At 46.8% G+C, this 19,010-nt stretch overlaps 1 protein-coding gene across 16 annotated transcripts in view; it reads right to left on the minus strand.

Moving 5' to 3' along the window:
• Nucleotides 1-19,010, minus strand: part of ST3GAL3 (ST3 beta-galactoside alpha-2,3-sialyltransferase 3) — a 383,098-nt gene that overhangs the window by 122,252 nt on the left and 241,836 nt on the right. For all 16 annotated transcript variants that reach the window (XR_004646912.1, XR_004646911.1, XR_004646913.1 and 13 more), the window contains one exon: nt 10,875-10,938. Coding sequence is in view for 13 of the 16 variants with exons in the window: in XM_034779913.1 (XP_034635804.1) it covers nt 10,875-10,938 (64 nt within the window). In the remaining 3 variants the exon portion in view is untranslated. The remainder of the gene's footprint in view (nt 1-10,874; nt 10,939-19,010) is intronic.

Raw genomic sequence — 19,010 nt, forward strand, 5'->3', positions numbered from 1 at the left:
GACAGTACGGAGAGAGATGTTTTAATCAAACCAACATGTACAAGGTGATGGTGATAACTAGCCACGTAAGCGGGCAGTAACTATGTCAGAGGGGCAGTACTAACTTGTTTGTATCAGGGTATAAAATGTATGTCAAAGGAAGTATCTTTGTCTGGCCTAGGGAGGAACGGAAAGTCCTGCCGTTCACTAAGCTGGTCTATGGTTATGGGCATACATGTATTAGTGGTCCGGTAAAGTCTGCAGAACACTAGTACAGTGCTTCATTGACAAGAAACCTAGCTGGCTGGAACGGTACACAAAAGAAAAACACACAGAGACAGCCAAACATCTATCAACATCTAACCACAATGATGACCCCGACCACATTAAGCAGATGTTTTCAGAGAACTATCCACAATGATTCCAAGCTCTCTTTCTTGAGTGGTAACAGCTAAGTTAGACCATCATTTTGTATGTATAGTTCGGATTATGCATTACTTTGCATTTATCAACATTGAATTTCATCAGCCATTTTGTTGCCCAGGCACCCATTTGTGTGAGATTCCTTTGTAACTCTTCGCAGTCTGCTTTGGACTTAAATATCATGAGTAATTTAGTATCTGCAAACTTTGCCACCTCACTGTTTACCCCTTTTTCCAGATAATTTATGAATACGTTGAACAGCACTGGCCCCAGAACAGACCCTTGGGGGACTCCACTATTTACTTCTTTTCACTGTGAAAACTGATCACTTATTCCTACCATTTGTTTCTTATCTTTTAACCAATTACTGATCCACCAGAGAACCTTCCCTTTTATCCCATGACGGCTTACTTTGCTTAACAGCCTTAGGTGAGGGACCTTGTCAAAGGCTTTCTGAAAGTCCAAGTACACTATATCCATTGTGACAAAGAGTCCTGTGGCATCTTATAGACTAACAGACATATTGGAGCATAAGCTTTCGTGGGTGAATACCCACTTCGTCAGACGCATATTCATCACATGAGTCTGACGAAGTGGGTATTCACCCACGAATGCTTATGCTCCAACATGTCTGTTAGTCTATAAGATGCCACATGACTCTTTGTTGCTTTGTACAGATCCAGACTAACGCGGCTACCCCTCTGATACTATATCCATTGTTTCACCCCTATCCACGTTTGAGGATCCTCTCAAAGAATTTTGAGGCATGATTTCCCCTTACAAAGCCATGTTGGCTCTTCCCCAACATATTGTGTTCATCTCCGTGTCTGATAATTCTGTTCTTTGCTACAGTTTGGAATTAATTGATAAACTTAACAGTAACAAGTCACTGGGACCAGATGGCATTCACTCAAGAGTTCTGAAAGAACTCAAATGTGAAATTGCGGAACTATTAACTATGGTTTGTAACCTAGGTCCTTTAAATCAACTTTTGTACCCAATGACTGGAAGATAGCTAATGTAACGCCAATATTTAAAAAGGGCTCTAGAGGTGATCCCGGCAATTACAGACCGGTAAATCTAATGTCGGTACCGGGCAAATTAGTCGAAACAATAGTTAAGAATAAAATTGTCAGACACATAGAAAAACAAACTGTTGAGCAATAGTCAACATGGTTTCTGTAAAGGGAAATCGTGTCTTATTAATCTATTAGAGTTCTTTGAAGGGGTCAACAAACGTGGACAAGGGGGATCCAGTGGACATAGTGTATTTAGATTTCCAGAAAGCCTTGGACAAGGTCCCTCACCAAAGGCTCTTATGTAAATTAAGTTGTCATGGGATAAGAGGGAAGATCCTTTCATGAATTGAGAACTGGTTAAAAGACAGGGAACACAGGGTAGGAATAAATGGCAAATTTTCAGAATGGAGAGGGGTAACTAGTGGTATTCCCCAAGGGTCAGTCCTCGGACCAATCCTATTCAATCCTCGGACCAATCCTATTTATTCATAAATGATCTGGAGAAAGGGGTAAACAGTGAGGTGGCAAAGTTTGCAGATGATACTAAACTGCTCAAGATAGTTAAGACCAAAGCAGACTGTGAAAAACTTCAAAAAGATCTCACAAAACTAAGTGATTGGGCAACAAAATGGCAAACGAAATTTAAGGTGGAGAAATGTAAAGTAATGCACATTGGAAAAAATAACCCCAACTATACATACAGTATGATGGGGGCTAATTTAGCTACAACTAATCAGGAAAGAGATCTTGGAGTCATCGTGGATAGTTCTCTGAAGACGGTCATGCAGTGTGCAGCAGCAGTCAAAAAAGCAAACAGGATGTTAGGAATCATTAAAAAGGGGATAGAGAATAAGACGGAGAATATCTTATTGCCCTTATATAAATCCATGGTATGCCCACATGTTGAATACTACGTACGCATGTGGTCTCCTCATCTCAAAAAAGATATACTGGCATTAGAAAAGGTTCAGAGAAGGGGAACTAAAATGATTAGGGGTTTGGAACGGGTCCCATATGAGGAGAGATTAAAGAAGCTAGGACTTTTCAGCTTGGAAAAGAGGAGACTAAGGGGGGATATGATAGAGGTCTATAAAATCATGAGTGGTATGGAGAAAGTGAATAGGACAAGTTATTTACTTGTTCCCATAATATAAGAACTAGGGGCCACCAAATGAAATTCATGGGCAGCAGGTTTAAAACAAATAAAAGGAAGTTCTTCTTCACCCAGCGCACAGTCAACCTGTGGAACTCCTTGCCTGAGGAGGTTGTGAAGGCTAGCACTATAACAGGGTTTAAAAGAGAACTAGATAAATTCATGGAGGTTAAGTCCATTAATGGCTATTAGCCAGGATGGGTAAGGAATGGTGTCCCTAGCCTCTGTCTGTCAGAGGATGGAGATGGATGGCAGGAGAGAGATCACTTGATCATTATCTGTTAGGTCTACTCCCTCTGGGGCACCTGGCATTGGCCACTGTCAGTAGACAGGATACGGGACTGGATGGACCTTTGGTCTGACCCAATATGGCCGTTCTTATGGACAGTTTCAACCAATTTGCCTGGTACTGAAGTCAGGCTTATCGCCCTGTAATTGCCAGGATCACCTCTGGAGCTTTTTTTTTTGGCATCCCATTAGGTGTCTGCCAGTCATCTGATACAGGAGCTGATTTAAGCAATCGGTTACATATCAGTTGGTTCTGTAAGTTCATATTTGGGTTCCCTTCAGAAGTCTTGGGTGATACCATCTGGTCGGGGTGACATATGACTTTTTAAACACATTAATTAGTTCCAAAACCTCTTCCATTGACACCTCATCTGGGGCAGTTCCTCAGATTTGGGACCTAAGAACAGTGGTTCTCAAACTGTGGGTCGGAACCCCAAAGTGGGTCGTGACCCCATTTCAATGGGGTTGCCAGGGCCAGTATTAGACTTGCTGGGACCAGGGTCAGAAGCAGAAGCCCAAGCTCCACTCCCACCTGGGACAGCGGGGCTCGGGCTGCGACCCTCTCTCCCGCCACCCAGGGCAGCGGGGCTCGGGCTGCGGTCCTCTCTCCCCCAACCCGGGGCAGCGGGGCTCGGGCTGCAGTCCTCTCCCCCAACCCGGGGCAGCGGGGCTCGGGCTGCGGTCCTCTCTCCCCCAACCCGGGGCAGCGGGGCTCGGGCTGCGGCCCCCTCTGCCCCCACCCGGGGCAGCGGGGCTCGGGCTGCGGCCCCCTCTCCCCCCACCCGGGGCAGCGGGGCTCGGGCTGCGGCCCCCTCTCCCCCCACCCAGGGCAGCGGGGCTCGGGCTGCGGCCCCGGTCTCCCTCCTCCTGGGGTCATGTAGTAACTATGCTGTCAGAAGGGGGTTGCCGTGCAATGAAGTTTGAGAAACGCGGCCTAAGAAGAACGGCTCAGGGTTTGGAATCTCACTCACATCTTCTACAATGAAGACTGGTGCAAAGAATTCATTTAGCTTTTCGCAATGGCTTTGTCTTCCTTGAGTGCTCCTTTAGCACCTAGATTGTCCAGGAGCCCCACTGGTTGTTTGGCAGGCTTCCGACATGTAATGTATTAAAAAAAAATAATTGCAGTTAGTTTGTATGTCTTTTGCTAGTTGCTCTTCAAATTCTTTCTGGGCTGCCTGACTGTACCTTTGCACTTGCAGTGCCAGGATTTCTGCTCCTTTCTATTTGCCTCAGCAGGATCTGACTGCCAATGTTTAAAGATGTCTTTTTGACCATGATCAAGTCACCTCTTAACCTTCTCTTGGATAAACTAAGTAGATTAAGATCCTCAAGTGTCTCACTCTCAGGCAGATTTTCCATCTCTTGAATCAGTCTTATAGCTCTTTTCTGAACTCATTCTATTTTTCAACATCTTTTTTGAAGTGCTGAAACCAGTAACAGTCTCACTGGTGCCACCTGCCTACTACGCAATATCCTCCTGCATAGGCATCCTAGAATCGCATTTGCTCTTTTAGCTACACCATCACACTGGGAGCTCATGTTCAACAGGTTACCATCAACCCCAAGTCCTTTTCAGTGTCACTGACTTTCAGGAGACCACCTCTCATCTTATCAGTGTGACCCACCTAGATATCTCATCTTCCATTTGGCTCTGTTAAAATGCATGTTGCTCAAATGAGTCCCGTTTACAAGCAATCTGGAGCAGTCTTTATAACTGACCTGTCCACATCATTATTTACCACTCCACCAATGTGTGTGTTATCTGCAAGTTTTACCAGCATTGATTTTCTATTTTCTTCCATATCACTGATGAAAATGTTGAACAACATTGGGCCAAGAACAGATCCCTGCTGGGCCACACTAAAACCACACCTACTAGATAATGATTTCCTATTTATAATTACTTTTTGAAATCTCTCATTTAATTAGTTTTTAATCCATATAATATGGGCTACATTTATCTTGTATAGTGATACTTTTTTTTAGAGCAGGATGTCATTTGGACTAAGTCAAATGCCTTTCAGAAGTCTAACTACACAACACATTTACCTTTATCAATGAAACTTGTAATCTCATAAAAAATACCAAATTTGCTTGACAAGATTAATTTTCCATAAAACCCATGTTAATTTGCACTAGCTGAGATACCATCTTTTTACTGATTCTATTCCATGTTAACCTTTCCATGATTTTGCCCAGGACTGATGTTAAGCTCTTCAGTCTATAATAATTCATGTCATCTCATTTACCCTTTTAAAATAACGGTGCAACAATAGCTTTTCCAGCTTTCTAGAGCTTCCCTTGATGAAGTAACCCAGTGACTTGCTTTCCTTTGATCCCATTCAGTCACAATGTTCAAGCAACAGGTGAGGACTGTGAGTTGTGATTATATTACCCTAACTGCTTACAAGAGTCCGTTCTCTGTTAAATTAAGGCTAATTTCCTTGACAACATATCTTAAGTAGAATCAGAGTCTGCATGTGGATTTTAGAGAACTCTGAAATATTGGCTCTTAAACCATACGTTTTGGTCTCAGGGAAAAACTTCCTAAAGAAGTTTCTAATGAACGCAGGCAGAGACATAACAACATGCACAACAGTCTCAAAAAGCTGCCAAGGTTAGGACTCAAAATCATAGGCCATGGAGGCTGCTCAGGTTAAAGGGCCACAGCATGTCCCCTCGAGTCACTCCATCACTGTGACATAAGTCTGCCTGCAAAGCCTCTGACTTGCAAAAGAGCACCAGTTTTGTGGCACATGTGCACTTCACTGTCTTTAGTGTGTCAGTTCAGCTCAAACTGAGTTGGAATTACAAACTTAACCCTCAACACAGTTGGAAATACCGCTTCCTCAAAGGAGCAGTGCAAGCCGTGCACTACCTGAGCTAATTCCCGAGTGGGTGAGATCAATTTGGGGAGGATTAAAGCAACTGTTTGAGCCCCAGGTGTGAGCCAAAAACCCCTCTTCAGAATCCGGTAATTTTCTAAACACATGGTTTGTTAAAAGGGAGCTGTATCTCAAGAGCCTCTTTCTCAAAGAACTCCAACCTTGGACCACTAACCCTGCCCACCCCCCACTCTTATGAGGCACAGGAAATTTCAGGATAATCTGAGTCTGCAGATTTTAGATCCAGATGTGCATTTTAGAGCACCTAGAATAGTCATATTTTAAACAGTAAGCAATTCTCCACCTTAACTACAGCAGAGCTACTGCTCTGGAAGCAACAGAGCAGAGGGGAGGGGGGAGGCTGCCAACAGCTGCAGAGATCTCAGGAGTGCTGATGAGTTTGGTGGTCATGGAAAGTTTGATTGGAAGCTCAGAAGGGGTCAGGAGGCAAAAAATGAATTGGTCAGAAAGCAAGAACTTTGTTAGTGTGAGATCCAAGCGGGAGAATGTTCAGTAAAGAACCGGACTCACATTTTTCAAAAGCTCCTAAGTCACCTAAGAGCTTCTGAAAAAAATTTACCCTAGGTCCAGAAATTGACACTTAGTGAGTGAGTTAATCAAAGGGCAAGTCATGCCTGACTAACCTGATTGCCTTCTGTGATGAGATAACTGGCTCTGTGGATATGGGGAAAGTGGTGGATGTGATATATCTTGACTTTAGCAAAGCTTTTGATACGGTCTCCCACAGTATTCTTGCTGGCAAGTTAAAAAAGTCTGGATTGGATGAATGGACTGTAAGATGGATAGAAAGCCAGCTAGATTGTCAGGCTCAACAGGTAGTGATCATAGAATATCAGGGTTGGAAGAGATCTCAGGAGGTCATCTAGTCCAACCCCCTGCTCAAAGCAGGACCAATCCCCAGACAGATTTTTGCCCCAGATCCCTAATTGGCCCCCTCAAGGATTGAACTCATAACCCTGGGTATAGCAGGCCAATGCTCAAATCACTGAGCTATCCCCCCCCCCCCCAATGGCTTGATGTCTAGTTGGCAGCCAGTATCAAGCGGAGTGCCCCAAGGGTCTGTCCTGGGGCCGGTTTTGTTCAGCATCTCCATTAATGATCTAGATGATGGGATGGATTGCATCCTCAGCAAGTTCACGCATGACATTAAGATGGGGGGGAGAAGTAGATATGCTGGAGAGTAGGGATAGGGTCTGGAGTGACCTAGACAAATTGGAGGATTGGGTCAAAATAAATCTGAAGAGGTTCAACAAGGACAAGTGCAGAGTCCTGCACTTAGGACGGAAGAATCCCAGGCACCGCTACAGGCTGGAGACTGACTGGCTAAGCGGCAGTTCTGCAGAAAAGGACCTGGGGATTAGAGTGGACGAGAAGCTGGATATGAGTCGGCAGTGTGCCCTTGTTGCCAAGAAGGCCAACAGCATATTGGGCTGCATTAGTAGGAGCACTGCCAGCAGATCGAGGGAAGTGATTATTCCCCTCTATTCGGCACTGGTGAGGCCACAGCTGGAGTATTGCGTCCAGTTTTGGAGCCCCTCACTACAGAAGGGATGTGGACAAATTGGAGAAAGTCCAACAGAGGGCAATGAAAATGATTAGGGGGATAGGGTACATGACTTATGAGGAGAAGCTGAGGGAACTGAATCATAGAATATCAGAGTTGGAAGGGACCTCAAGAGGTCATCTAGTCCAACCCCCTGCTCAAAGCAGGACCAATTCCCAGCTAAATCATCCCAGCCAGGGCTTTGTCAAGCCGGGCCTTAAAAACCTCCAAGGAAGGAGACTCCACCACCTCCCTAGGTAACGCATTCCAGTGTTTCACCACCCTCCTAGTGAAATAGTTTTTCCTGATATCCAACCTGGACCTCCCCCACTGCAACTTGAGACCATTGCTCCTTGTTCTGTCATCTGCCACCACTGAGAACAGCCGAGCTCCATCCTCTTTGGAACCCCCCTTCAGGTAGTTGAAGGCTGCTATCAAATCCCCCCTCATTCTTCTCTTCTGGAGACTAAACAATCCCAGTTCCCTCAGCCTCTCCTCATAAGTCATGTGCTCCAGACCCCTAATCATTTTTGTTGCCCTCCGCTGGACTCTTTCCAATTTTTCCACATCCTTCTTGTAGTGTGGGGCCCAAAACTGGACACAGTATTCCAGATGAGGCCTCACCAATGTCGAATAAAGGGGAACGATCACGTTCCTCGATCTGCTGGCAATGCCCCTACTTATACAGCCCAAAATGCCGTTAGCCTTCTTGGCAACAAGAGCACACTGTTGACTCATATCCAGCTTCTCGTCCACTGTGACCCCTAGGTCCTTTTCAGCAGAACTGCTACCTAGCCATTCGGTCCCTAGTCTGTAGCAGTGCATGGGATTCTTCCGTCCTAAGTGCAGGACTCTGCACTTGTCCTTGTTGAACCTCATCAGGTTTTTTTCTGCCCAATCCTCTAATTTGTCTAGGTCCCTCTGTATCCGATCCCTACCCTCTAGTGTATCTACCACGCCTCCTAGTTTAGTGTCATCTGCAAACTTGCTGAGAGTGCAGTCCACACCATCCTCCAGATCATTAATAAAGATATTAAACAAAACCGGCCCCAGGACCGACCCTTGGGGCACTCCACTTGAAACCGGCTGCCAACTAGACATGGAGCCATTGATCACTACCCGTTGAGCCCGACGATCTAGCCAGCTTTCTATCCACCTTACAGTCCATTCATCCAGCCCATACTTCTTTAACTTGGCGGCAAGAATACTGTGGGAGACTGTATCAAAAGCTTTGCTAAAGTCAAGGAATAACACATCCACTGCTTTCCCCTCATCCACAGAGCCAGTTATCTCATCATAGAAAGCAATTAGGTTAGTCAGGCACGACTTCCCCTTCGTGAATCCATGCTGACTGTTCCTGATCACTTTCCTAACCTCTAAATGTTTCATAATTGATTCCTTGAGGACATGCTCCATGATTTTTCCAGGGACTGAGGTGAGGCTGACTGGCCTGTAGTTCCCCGGATCCTCCTTCTTCCCTTTTTTAAAGATGGGCACTACATTAGCCTTTTTCCAGTCATCTGGGACCTCCCCTGATCTCCATGAGTTTTCAAAAATAATGGCTAATGGCTCTGCAATCTCACCCGCCAACTCCTTTAGCACCCTCGGATGCAGCGCATCCGGCCCCATGGACTTGTGCACGTCCAGTTTTTCTAAATAGTCCCGAACCACTTCTTTCTCCACAGAGGGTTGGTCACCTTCTCCCCATGCTGTACTGCCCAGTGCAGCAATCTGGGAGCTGACCTTGTGCGTGAAGACAGAGGCAAAAAAATCATTGAGTACATTAGCTTTTTCCACATCCTCAGTCACTAGGTTGCCCCCCTCATTCAGTAAGGGGCCCACACTTTCCTTGATTTTCTTCTTGTTGCTAACATACCTGAAGAAACCCTTCTTGTTACTCTTAACATCTCTTGCTAACTGCAACTCCAAGTGTGATTTGGCCTTCCTGATTTCACTCCTGCACGCCTGAGCAATATTTTTATATTCCTCCCTGGTCATTTGTCCAATCTTCCACTTCTTGTAAGCTTCTTTTTTGCGTTTAAGATCAGCAAGGATTTCACTGTTTAGCCAAGCTGGTCGCCTGCCATATTTACTATTCTTTCTACACATCGGGATGGTTTGTTCCTGCAACCTCAATAAGGATTCTTTAAAATACAGCCAGCTCTCCTGGACCCCTTTGCCCTTCATGTTATTCTCCCAGGGGATCCTGCCCATCTGTTCCCTGAGGGAGTCAAAGTCTGCTTTTCTGAAGTCCAGGGTCCGTATTCTGCTGCTCTCCTTTCTTCCTTGTGTCAGGATCCTGAACTCGACCATCTCATGGTCACTGCCTCCCAGGTTCCCATCCACTTTTGCTTCCCCTACTAGTTCTTCCCTGTTTGTGAGTAGCAGGTCAAGAAAAGCTTTGCCCCTAGTTGGTTCCTCCAGCACTTGCACTAGGAAATTGTCCCCTACACTATCCAAAAATTTCCTGGATTGCCTGTGCACTGCTGTATTGCTCTCCCAGCAGATTTCAGGGTGATTAAAGTCTCCCATGAGAACCAGGGCTTGCGATCTAGCAACTTCTGCTAGTTGCCAGAAGAAAACTGGGCTTATTTAGTCTGCAGATGAGTGAGGGGGGATTTGATAGCAGCCTTCAACGACCTGAAGGGGGTTCCAAAGAGGATGGAGCTTGGCTGTTCTCAGTGGTAGCAGATGAAGAACAAGGAGCAATGGTCTCAAGTTGCAGTGTGGGAGGTCTAGGTTGGATATTAGGAAAAACTATTTCACTAGGAGGGTGGTGAAGCACTGGAATGGGTTACCTAGGGAGGTGGTGGAATCTCCTTCCTTACAGATTTTTAAGGCCCAGCTTCACAAAGCCCTGGCTGGAATGATTTAGTTGGGGTTGGTCCTGCTTTGGGCAGGGGGTTGGACTAGATGACCTCTTGAGGTCCCTTCCAACCCTGATATTCTATGATTCAAGGCTGAAGGTCAAACAAGGAGGGAAGGCTCAGGATGCAAGAGGGTAAAGGATCAGACAGCTGATCATAAACATGCCAAGGATTTTCCAGAACAAGTTCTATGATAGGACCAGAAAGTCTGAAGGAGCTTGTTCTGAATACACAAATATGCATTGTACCAGCTCAAACCTTCAAGTCCCCATGAAAGTTCTTACATCCATCTTATCACCAACTCAACCACTGCAGTCACACCTACCAGCTTTAAGAGAGCGATATTAGTGAACTGTTCTTGTTGGAACAAGCTGCACCCCTTTTCTTGAATAAACCTTTGCGTGATTTGGTTGTGTTGCCAGTACATTGCTGGGGGATGAGGGATGGGTGTAGCTATGCAATGGTACACGCTCCTTTTGTGCTTTTAGAAGCAAACAATTAGGAAGCAGTCAAAATGTAAACGTACTCTTTGTATGTTTGAGCTAACAAAGCTCCCGGGGTTCACTGGAACAGAACTCTATTCTCAGCTCCTGACCTATATCCAAAGCACAGGCATTTCCTGGGAGACGTGTTTAGGAAATGTGATGAAGTGTCACTATTTGCTCCTTCTGCTTCAGAAGGGTCTCACCTTACCTGTCAAGGGCTGGAGTGAGGCGATACTCTTTGGTTGCTGACAGGATGGCTTTGATCAGATTATCTGGGGAGAAAAGAAAGGAGGCATTAGACCATTTCAAACAAGTTTTCACCTTTAATGAAGATTATGTGCAAGGTGGAGTAAGTCAGGGAGTCTACAAGTGCAACTTACACTCTGAGGAGCTGACGGTAAGTGTCTGTTAGGAGTAGCGGTAACCCACTGAAATTTACTTGTTCCTATATCCTCCTAGTAGCTGCTCTAAGTCTAGACCCTCAGGGTGTGAGATACTTGAACTCAAGGGGATCTCATGTGCCACATTCAGAGGTAATTAGTTCCCACCATCACAGGTCTCTCGGCACTGTCTGGAGAAGTCTCTCTCTTGGGGGAACTACGTGTCTGAGGTATAGTGATGTAGACATGAATCCTGGAAGCATTCCCCTGGGTATCCAATAGGACAATGGAGGGGTCTGATAAGGAAGGTACCAGTCCCCAGGCATGCCTGGCCCAGGCGTCCTGACCCCTTGCAGAAGTCTTCTCAAACCCACATGGGTGGGAGCAAGAACAAGATTGGGAGGAAGCTCTTAACTCTCAGTGACGACACCCCCCATAGCTTGCCTCAGAGTCTGATGAAGAATTGGAGTATTCTGAGAGCCAGGGTGGTGTGACACTGGGTGGGGTCCTCGGTGACCAAGATATAGATTGATGTCAGGAGAAGTGTGCATGACTTTCTAGCCACCAATAACATGCAGTGCGGAGAATATGGTCCCTGACCAGAAGTGGAAGGAGGCAGAATCTAGCCCAATGCTGGGGGCCCAAATTAGAACATACGGGTGCTGACAATCTCAGCAGCTGTGCTGGTGCCAGACGAGGGACTTCACCCTGAATCAGTGATGACAAAACAAGATGCTGGCCACCGCATAAGCTCTGGGAGTGGTCAGTACAGACACACATGACGGTGAGCAGGGAGAACTGCTCTGTTGCCGCTGGAGAGGTAACCAGTCTCGATGGTCCCTGGCAGGGAACAGGAGTCGATGGCTCAGGTCCCTCTATACAAGCCGGAGGGTGCACTCTACCATTAGTACCAGAATGACCAGCTGTAGAGGAGTCCTAGGGTCTGGACTTAGAAGAGCCCAATACTAATTTCTTCTTGTGCGTCTGAGGCTGGGGCTGCTCTGAAGCCATGGGCCTGGAATGAGGTTGTCGCAGACAGGGCTCTCCTTGTCTGCAGGCAAAGCTGGGGAGCACACGGGGAGGCAGTCAAAGAACGAACCTGGGATGACCGAGGGGCTTCTGATGCCAGTGCAAAGGCAGCTTCCATGAGGCTGTAAGTGGGACACGCCTTCCTCCCCTCCCTGCATTTGAAACAGGACAAACGGGGCCCCTGTCTCCAATGTGACCCTCGCCTAAGCCCTGAGACAGTGAGAATGAGAGTCACTGACAGGCATAGGTTTTCTGCAGCCTGAGCAAGGTTTAAAACGCAGAGACCTTGGCATAGGCTCCCCTGGTACTGAGCAGGGCCTGGAGGCCCTGCTGATGGGAAAAAACTAAAAAGAACTAAACTAAAATAAAGATTTTAAAAGCATCGAGTGATGAAAAGGACAGACGAATATAAACGAGCAGACAAGAAGGGAACACAAATGCTCCAATCACTGACCACAGACGTAAGGAACAGGAGGGGCGGGGCAACTCTGCTATTTATCCTCTTTCTTTAGAGCATGAGGAGCTCGGCTGTGGGCAGGACTGCACCTACAGGTACTGCCAGCACCGGTGCAGAGGACGTGCACGCCCCGATAGTGTTATGGACACAGAGGAAACAGTGGATTCTGGGAGATTTTGGAGGCCAAGCTAGACTGTGGGAAAGTGGTGACAGGGCTATCTGAACTATTCTAAGGCCATCCACACTGGTATTAAAATGGTACAGACTGGAGTAGTTTCTACTAAACCAATATTTAGACCTGCTGAAAGCAAGTCTAGTCCAAACTGGAGCGGATATGCACATACACCACTCAGAGCACTTGTGTGTGGATGTGACACTAGATATTTAGCATGGTAAGTTTCTCAAATGTAGACAAGGCCCAAGAAGGAAGCTTGATCTACTTGAATTCAACACAGCAGGGAATGGGGAATCACAGACTGGAGCAGTGCACAGGCGGTAGATTTCAGAGAGCACACGTGGAGGATCTGTTCCTGGTTACTCTTGCGTATTCATTTTGTGAAGGGCTTTAGCTGCCTCCGCCCCTTGCTTTAATATTGGGCTATTTCAAAAAAAGAAAATGAGGAGAGCAGGAGCAGTAGATCCACGTATGGGAAGGTTCCCTAGCACTTTCCATTTAACCCTTAGACTGAACTCCTGTGCCCACAGCATGGGCAGTATTGCCTCACAGCTCAGCATTCCTCTCCCCGCCCTGTAGAGGTGGAAGGGGAGTTCATGCTCCAAAACCCATTCGATGCTTGGCCTCTCTCCTCAGCCTGCCAACAAAAGGACCCGTACGTATTAACAGCTCTGATGGGTTTGTGAAGCACACACCTTCCCACTGGGAACCCGACTCAAATCACCACACTTGTTTCACACAGGTCACCAAACTGCATCTGATGGTCACCGCTTTCAGCGACTCCCATGGAATGTGGGCAGTCAAGCGCCAGGGCAGCGTGGAGGAAATTACTCAGTATCAACCCCCCCCTTCCAGCGACAGCCAGCCCAGGAGACTCCAATGGCCTGGGCAATGCAACTGTGCTGGGGATGTTTGCAGACTCCTGGGAGTGCCACCCGTCCCAGTGGGGGCTTCCCTCATGAGCACCTCTACTCACAGATAATAGGAGCCTGGGCCCTTCAAATGCCTTTGCTGGAAACATTTCCACGCCAAGTGTGTCCATGGGATGCTGCATCTCCCAGACAACACGCCTCATAAACTAGTTTCTTCCTTTCTTAAAAGCTTAAGCTCCCGCGACCCCTTAGCCGTCTTGTTTGCTCGACAGCCTCTGACTCACCTCCCGAGGAAGCCAGAGCTGCAGCCCTGCTCCTCCCAGCATAGGGATGCAGAGGCTGCTGCGTGACACCAGGGGAGCGAGAATGAAGAAACACAGGAACAGCCCTTTGGACCAGCTGCATTTGTTTATGAAGCCTGATTACTCATCCCTCACTTCCCTCTGGCACTACTCAAGGAATCTCCCATCTACCTCCCTGGAGCTCCCTGCCCCTCCGCTGAGCTACACATGAGTCGTGTGTCATTTCCAAACAATGCAATGATTCTGCAACCGAGTTTCTGCATCCTCTGAAGGGCACAGCCACTGTACCCAAAGCCATCTCGGCAAGCTCCCTGCATTTCCAGCTGCTCCATCCTCGCTAGATATTATCTAAGAACCCTGAGTTGCTGTGATCTATCCTGCCAGGTTTTGTCTCCAGATACCAGAAGATTCAAAAGCAGGGCAGCATTGCACAGTTTCTCTGGACTTGACTTCAGGTTGACCTTGAAGTTTGCAGGCTTCTGGAAAAAGCTAAAAGTAAATAGTAAGGAAACAGGCAGGCAATGACCACACAGAGAGAACCAGCCTGAGTCTGACTAACATTTCCATCGAGGTTATTTACATGGAAAGGCAGAAAACTTCACTTCTGCATCAGCAAGACTGACCAGTGAACTTCAGCAATCTTTATTATTGGGTCAGTGAGAAGCTGAACATTTCTGACCCAGTAGGGGTCACCTATGGCTCTCCCAGGTGCCAGTTTCTGCCTTGGCAGTGAGCGATTCAGGCCTTTCCTGCACTCTTCTCTGGTAAAGTGACAAAGAGAATTTGCAGTAAGTATGTCCCCATCAGTCACATTCCTCACTGAACAGCAAGTCCCGATGCCAGTATTGCTAACCCCAGAGCATTCAGACGTCATGAGTTAGGCTCCAAAAATTGTAAGATTACCTTAAAAATAAAAATAATGAGATTTTTAGACTAGCCACTGGGCTCTCTGTTTGCCTTGGAGCACCACGTGACCCTGAAACCATATCCACCACATCTCAATGTCTGACCTCCTCTCATCCCTCTAAGGCCCACAAAAGCATCAGGAGGTTACATTTGCCTTGGGAGGGTGGGGGGGAAGACTCGTAAAAGTCAGCAGCAGAGTGTGAGAGTTTCTCTCTGCTGAGCAGACTGAAAAGGAGGGAATTATCCACGTCTTAGTCACTCAGAGACACATCCGTGAGGAATTTTAATTCGGAGCTCACGAGTCATTGGATTAGATTGGTACTGGAACTAGGGGTGTGGGGATGGCTGCCGCACCCCCTGGCTTGAAGTGGTTTCCATTATATACAGGGTTCAATGGCTCTCAGCTCCCCACTACACAAACTGCACCAGCAGTGCTGATTAACTATGGACTCAGGGTTTGAGACCTCACCCAAGAGCTGGTCCTTGCTCTTTCTGACTGTTGTTCAGAAAAATCTCATCGGGTTTAGAGAAGCCCACTACTGAGCGAGGCACCAGCCTTGATTGAAATAGGGGACTCCGCAAAGAGATTCTCCTCTTCTCCAGAGGTTGTTCAGGGAGATCTATTGTTTTAACCCCAACAGTCACTAAAGAACCTCACCTTGGAGTCCTTGTTTAGTAATCAAAAGCCAGTGCCTGTACTCCAGTAGAATCCTTGGCTTCTTGCCCTCAACTTATTCATTTAAAAGTTTCCTTTCTCGTGGCCATATCAACTAGCTGAACTGGTGAAAGAGAAACTTTTATCACATGGAAATCTGCATGAAATAAGCAATTCCCAGTTTTGGTCCAAAGAAAAATTCTAATTTTGGGGTTAACTCAGAATTTTGCATTAACCAATCATCAGAGAAGGACAAACAACTATGTGTTAGCAGCTAATGTGGCTCACAATCCCAAGTTCTTCTTGGACAGATCTAAAGAGGTCACATCCTTGCATTTCTTTTTTATTAGTTAGAGGGGATTCAAGCAGGGCCAAAAGGCTCGACCTGGGACAGACAGCAGTGCAACAGAACCTGCCCAGCAAATAAATATAGAAGGCACCCCCTACGCAGCTGGAGAGGTGAGAGAATCAGGGAAGAGAGACCTGGCTATGAGATGGCCCTCCCAAAAGCCTGGTAAGTTTCCTGCATGCACAACTGTAACTTCTATGGAGGCACAGTCCTGGGGAGGGGGAAGAAATATTTTGGTCCATTGTAAATTTTGGTTTTGATGTCAAAGTGACTCTGTTTTATCAACAGAGATAAAACATGATTCATGCCAGGAAGGCAGATGTGGAGGAGACATTGCTATGCACTAGAGTGTGTGGAGAAGGAAAGGGGAGTCAGTTTTTCCGATGGTGCTCTGACGGGCTAGCTCTAGCCTGCCCTTGAATTCTAGGGGTGTGCCTGCACTGCAAAGAAACCCCCCGGCTGGCCCATGCTGGTTGACCTGGGCTCGCGGGGCTCAGGCTACGGGGCTATTTCATGGCAGTGCCGACCTCCGGGCTCGGGCAGCTCTGGGACCCTCCCACCTCGCAAGGCTCTAGAACCCGGGCTTCCGTCTGAGCCCAGTAGCCTGGACAGCAATGAAAGGGCCCCGCAGCCCGAGTTAGCTGGCCTGGGCCACCCGCGGGTGTCTAATTGATGTGTAGACAAACCCTGTATTTCCACTGAGAGAGCAGAGCTTTCTAGTCAGATACAAACCAGAAAGTAGCTGGGCAGCTCTGAACCCAGTGTTCCTCCCAGATGCACTGACACACCAAGGAAAACATCCCAACACACAGCCAGGCACAGGAACGACAATTAACTGTGGCAGAAGCCAGCAATTAGGCTGTGTGCCCAGGCAAAGCCTTAGATTTCTTTGTCACGCAATCTGTCACTAATTCTGGCTGTCCCTCTTGTCACGGGGAGGGAGCGAGTCCCCTTCTTATTGCTGTATTTTACATGAAACAAAACCAAGATGCATCAAGACGAACTTCCTCTTTTCTTATTACAGCTGGAAAAAAAAAATCACTTTTTAGATCCCAGAGCAGAATGCAAATTCTGGGATGGTGACAGGGCCGTGCCGCCCAGGGGAACATATATCACCTCTACAGGCGAGCAGATTTCAGTGCCAGCAAAGCAGGCCCTCTGCATAAAAAAAGCTCCAGAGGAAACAAAGATAATTGAAGAGCGGCAATTACGGCTAAACAATGACACGATTCCTGGCTAAATACACGAGGAGAGATTAACACATTACATTTTGTTTGTTTAGTTTTTAAGCCAAAAGCATTTGACACAGTGTAAACGGAAGTCCAGCAAAGCAGCCTGTTAACTCTCCCTTTCTCACATCAGAGACCACAGGCAGATACTAGCCACACTTCTCCGCTTAATCACTTTTTATACAACTTAAGCTGCATCTAGTGACAAATGCTATTCATTCAGATTTCCAAAAATAGCTAGGGAGTCCTCCGATCTTGCTCACTGGCCCTCTATACTCCAGATAACCCAGCTGAGAGAGGTGGATTCCTCTAGTGTTACTAGTCTCACTGGAAAAACAACGAGGAATCCTTGTGGCACCTACATTTGTTAGTCTCTAAGATGCCACAAGAATTCCTCGTTTTTGCTGATCCCGACTAACACGGCTACCACTCTGAAACTAGCCTCTCTGGTGCTGGAAGCCCTTTCTGCACTGTTTGTTCACTGAAGAATCCTGCCCATGAAGCAGTGCACAGGTCAGAGAAACCCCAGAGGGCCATGACACTGCATGCACACTCAGCCCAGCATAACCTTCCATGCCAACAGAGAAGTGCTGCCAGAAACTTGTACAAAGAGAAAAGAAGAAATTTCAACTGAAACCCCCCCCAAAGAGTTAAACTGCTCAGGATTCCTGGAACCATCCCACCCTGTGCTGTGATCACCTCGTTCCTTCATAAAATAAGCCCCAAGGCTGAACTCAGTTAGTGCTTGGTGGGAAATACCCTTAAGGGAAAACCTAGACACTGTATAAAAACAACGAGGAGTCCAGTGGCACCTTAAAGACTAACAGATTTATTTGGGCATAAGCTTTCGTGAGTAAAGAACCCACTTCTTCAGATGCATGGAGTGAAAATTACAGATGCAGGCATAGAGACAGGCATAGATATCTGTAATTTTCACTCCATGCATCTGAAGAAGTGGGGTTTTTACCCACAAAAGCTTATGCCCAAATAAATCTGTTAGTCTTTAAGGTGCCACGGAATCCTTGTTGTTTTTGTGGATACAGACTAACATGGCTACCTCCTGATACTAGACACTGTATAGGAAATGGTGATGGTTCTTCCATAGGTGGCACTTCTAGGGTACATCTACCAAGCAATAAAAAAACGGTGGCACCAAGTCTCAAAACCTGGGTCGATTGACTCGGGCTCGCAGGGTTCAGGCTTGGGCTGGAACTCAGGAGCTGAGACTCTGACACCTCACAGGGTTTCAGAACTCAGGTTCCAGCCTGAGCGTCTACACTGCAATTTTTAGCCCCATGCGCCAAGTCCCATGAGCTTGAATCAGTAGCCCCAGGCCAACCGCAGCCATGCCGCTGTCTTTCATTGCAGTGTAGACATACTGAACCAATACCGTAACACAGAGGGTGCAGTGCCGCTGGAGGTGTCTGCACTTGGGGTTATCAGAGTTCCTAGGACACTTTGTGTTGGAGTAAGAGTTTCAGTATCCTGGGCTATTCTAATCTGGGTAATTTCATTCTGCTGCCTCCAATCACCGTAGCACTTTCCATTAGATAGTATATCCTTCACTTCCTGTCCCAGAACAGCTGCCACCTTTCACCTCAGAGGTGGGGGAAGTAAATTTATATAAACACAAGGCCAATTAAGGAGAAATTATTCAACAGAATTTAAATATACACAAATTCTTGATTTCTTGGATGGCTCATCAGAGATCTGACTCTGTGACTGCACCAGACTGCAAACCCTGTCACTTGCAATTATGCATCCCATTTCCAGGCTTTAGCCAAGTCACTACAAGGAGGCAGCAAATTTCACAATGGAACTAAAATGCACATTTTTAACAGCAAGTGTAACCAAACATTGGAATGGATTACCCAGGGACGTGGCAAATTCTCCAGCACTTGGAGTCTTTTCATCACGATTGGTTTACCTTTGAAAAAGATAGTCTAGTTCAGCCACAAATTATTGGTCTAAAAGCAGGAAGCAGTGGGTG

The sequence above is a fragment of the Trachemys scripta genome, chromosome 8 (genome assembly GCF_013100865.1).
Source record: "Trachemys scripta elegans isolate TJP31775 chromosome 8, CAS_Tse_1.0, whole genome shotgun sequence".
In the NCBI taxonomy this organism is placed as follows: Eukaryota; Metazoa; Chordata; order Testudines; family Emydidae; genus Trachemys; species Trachemys scripta.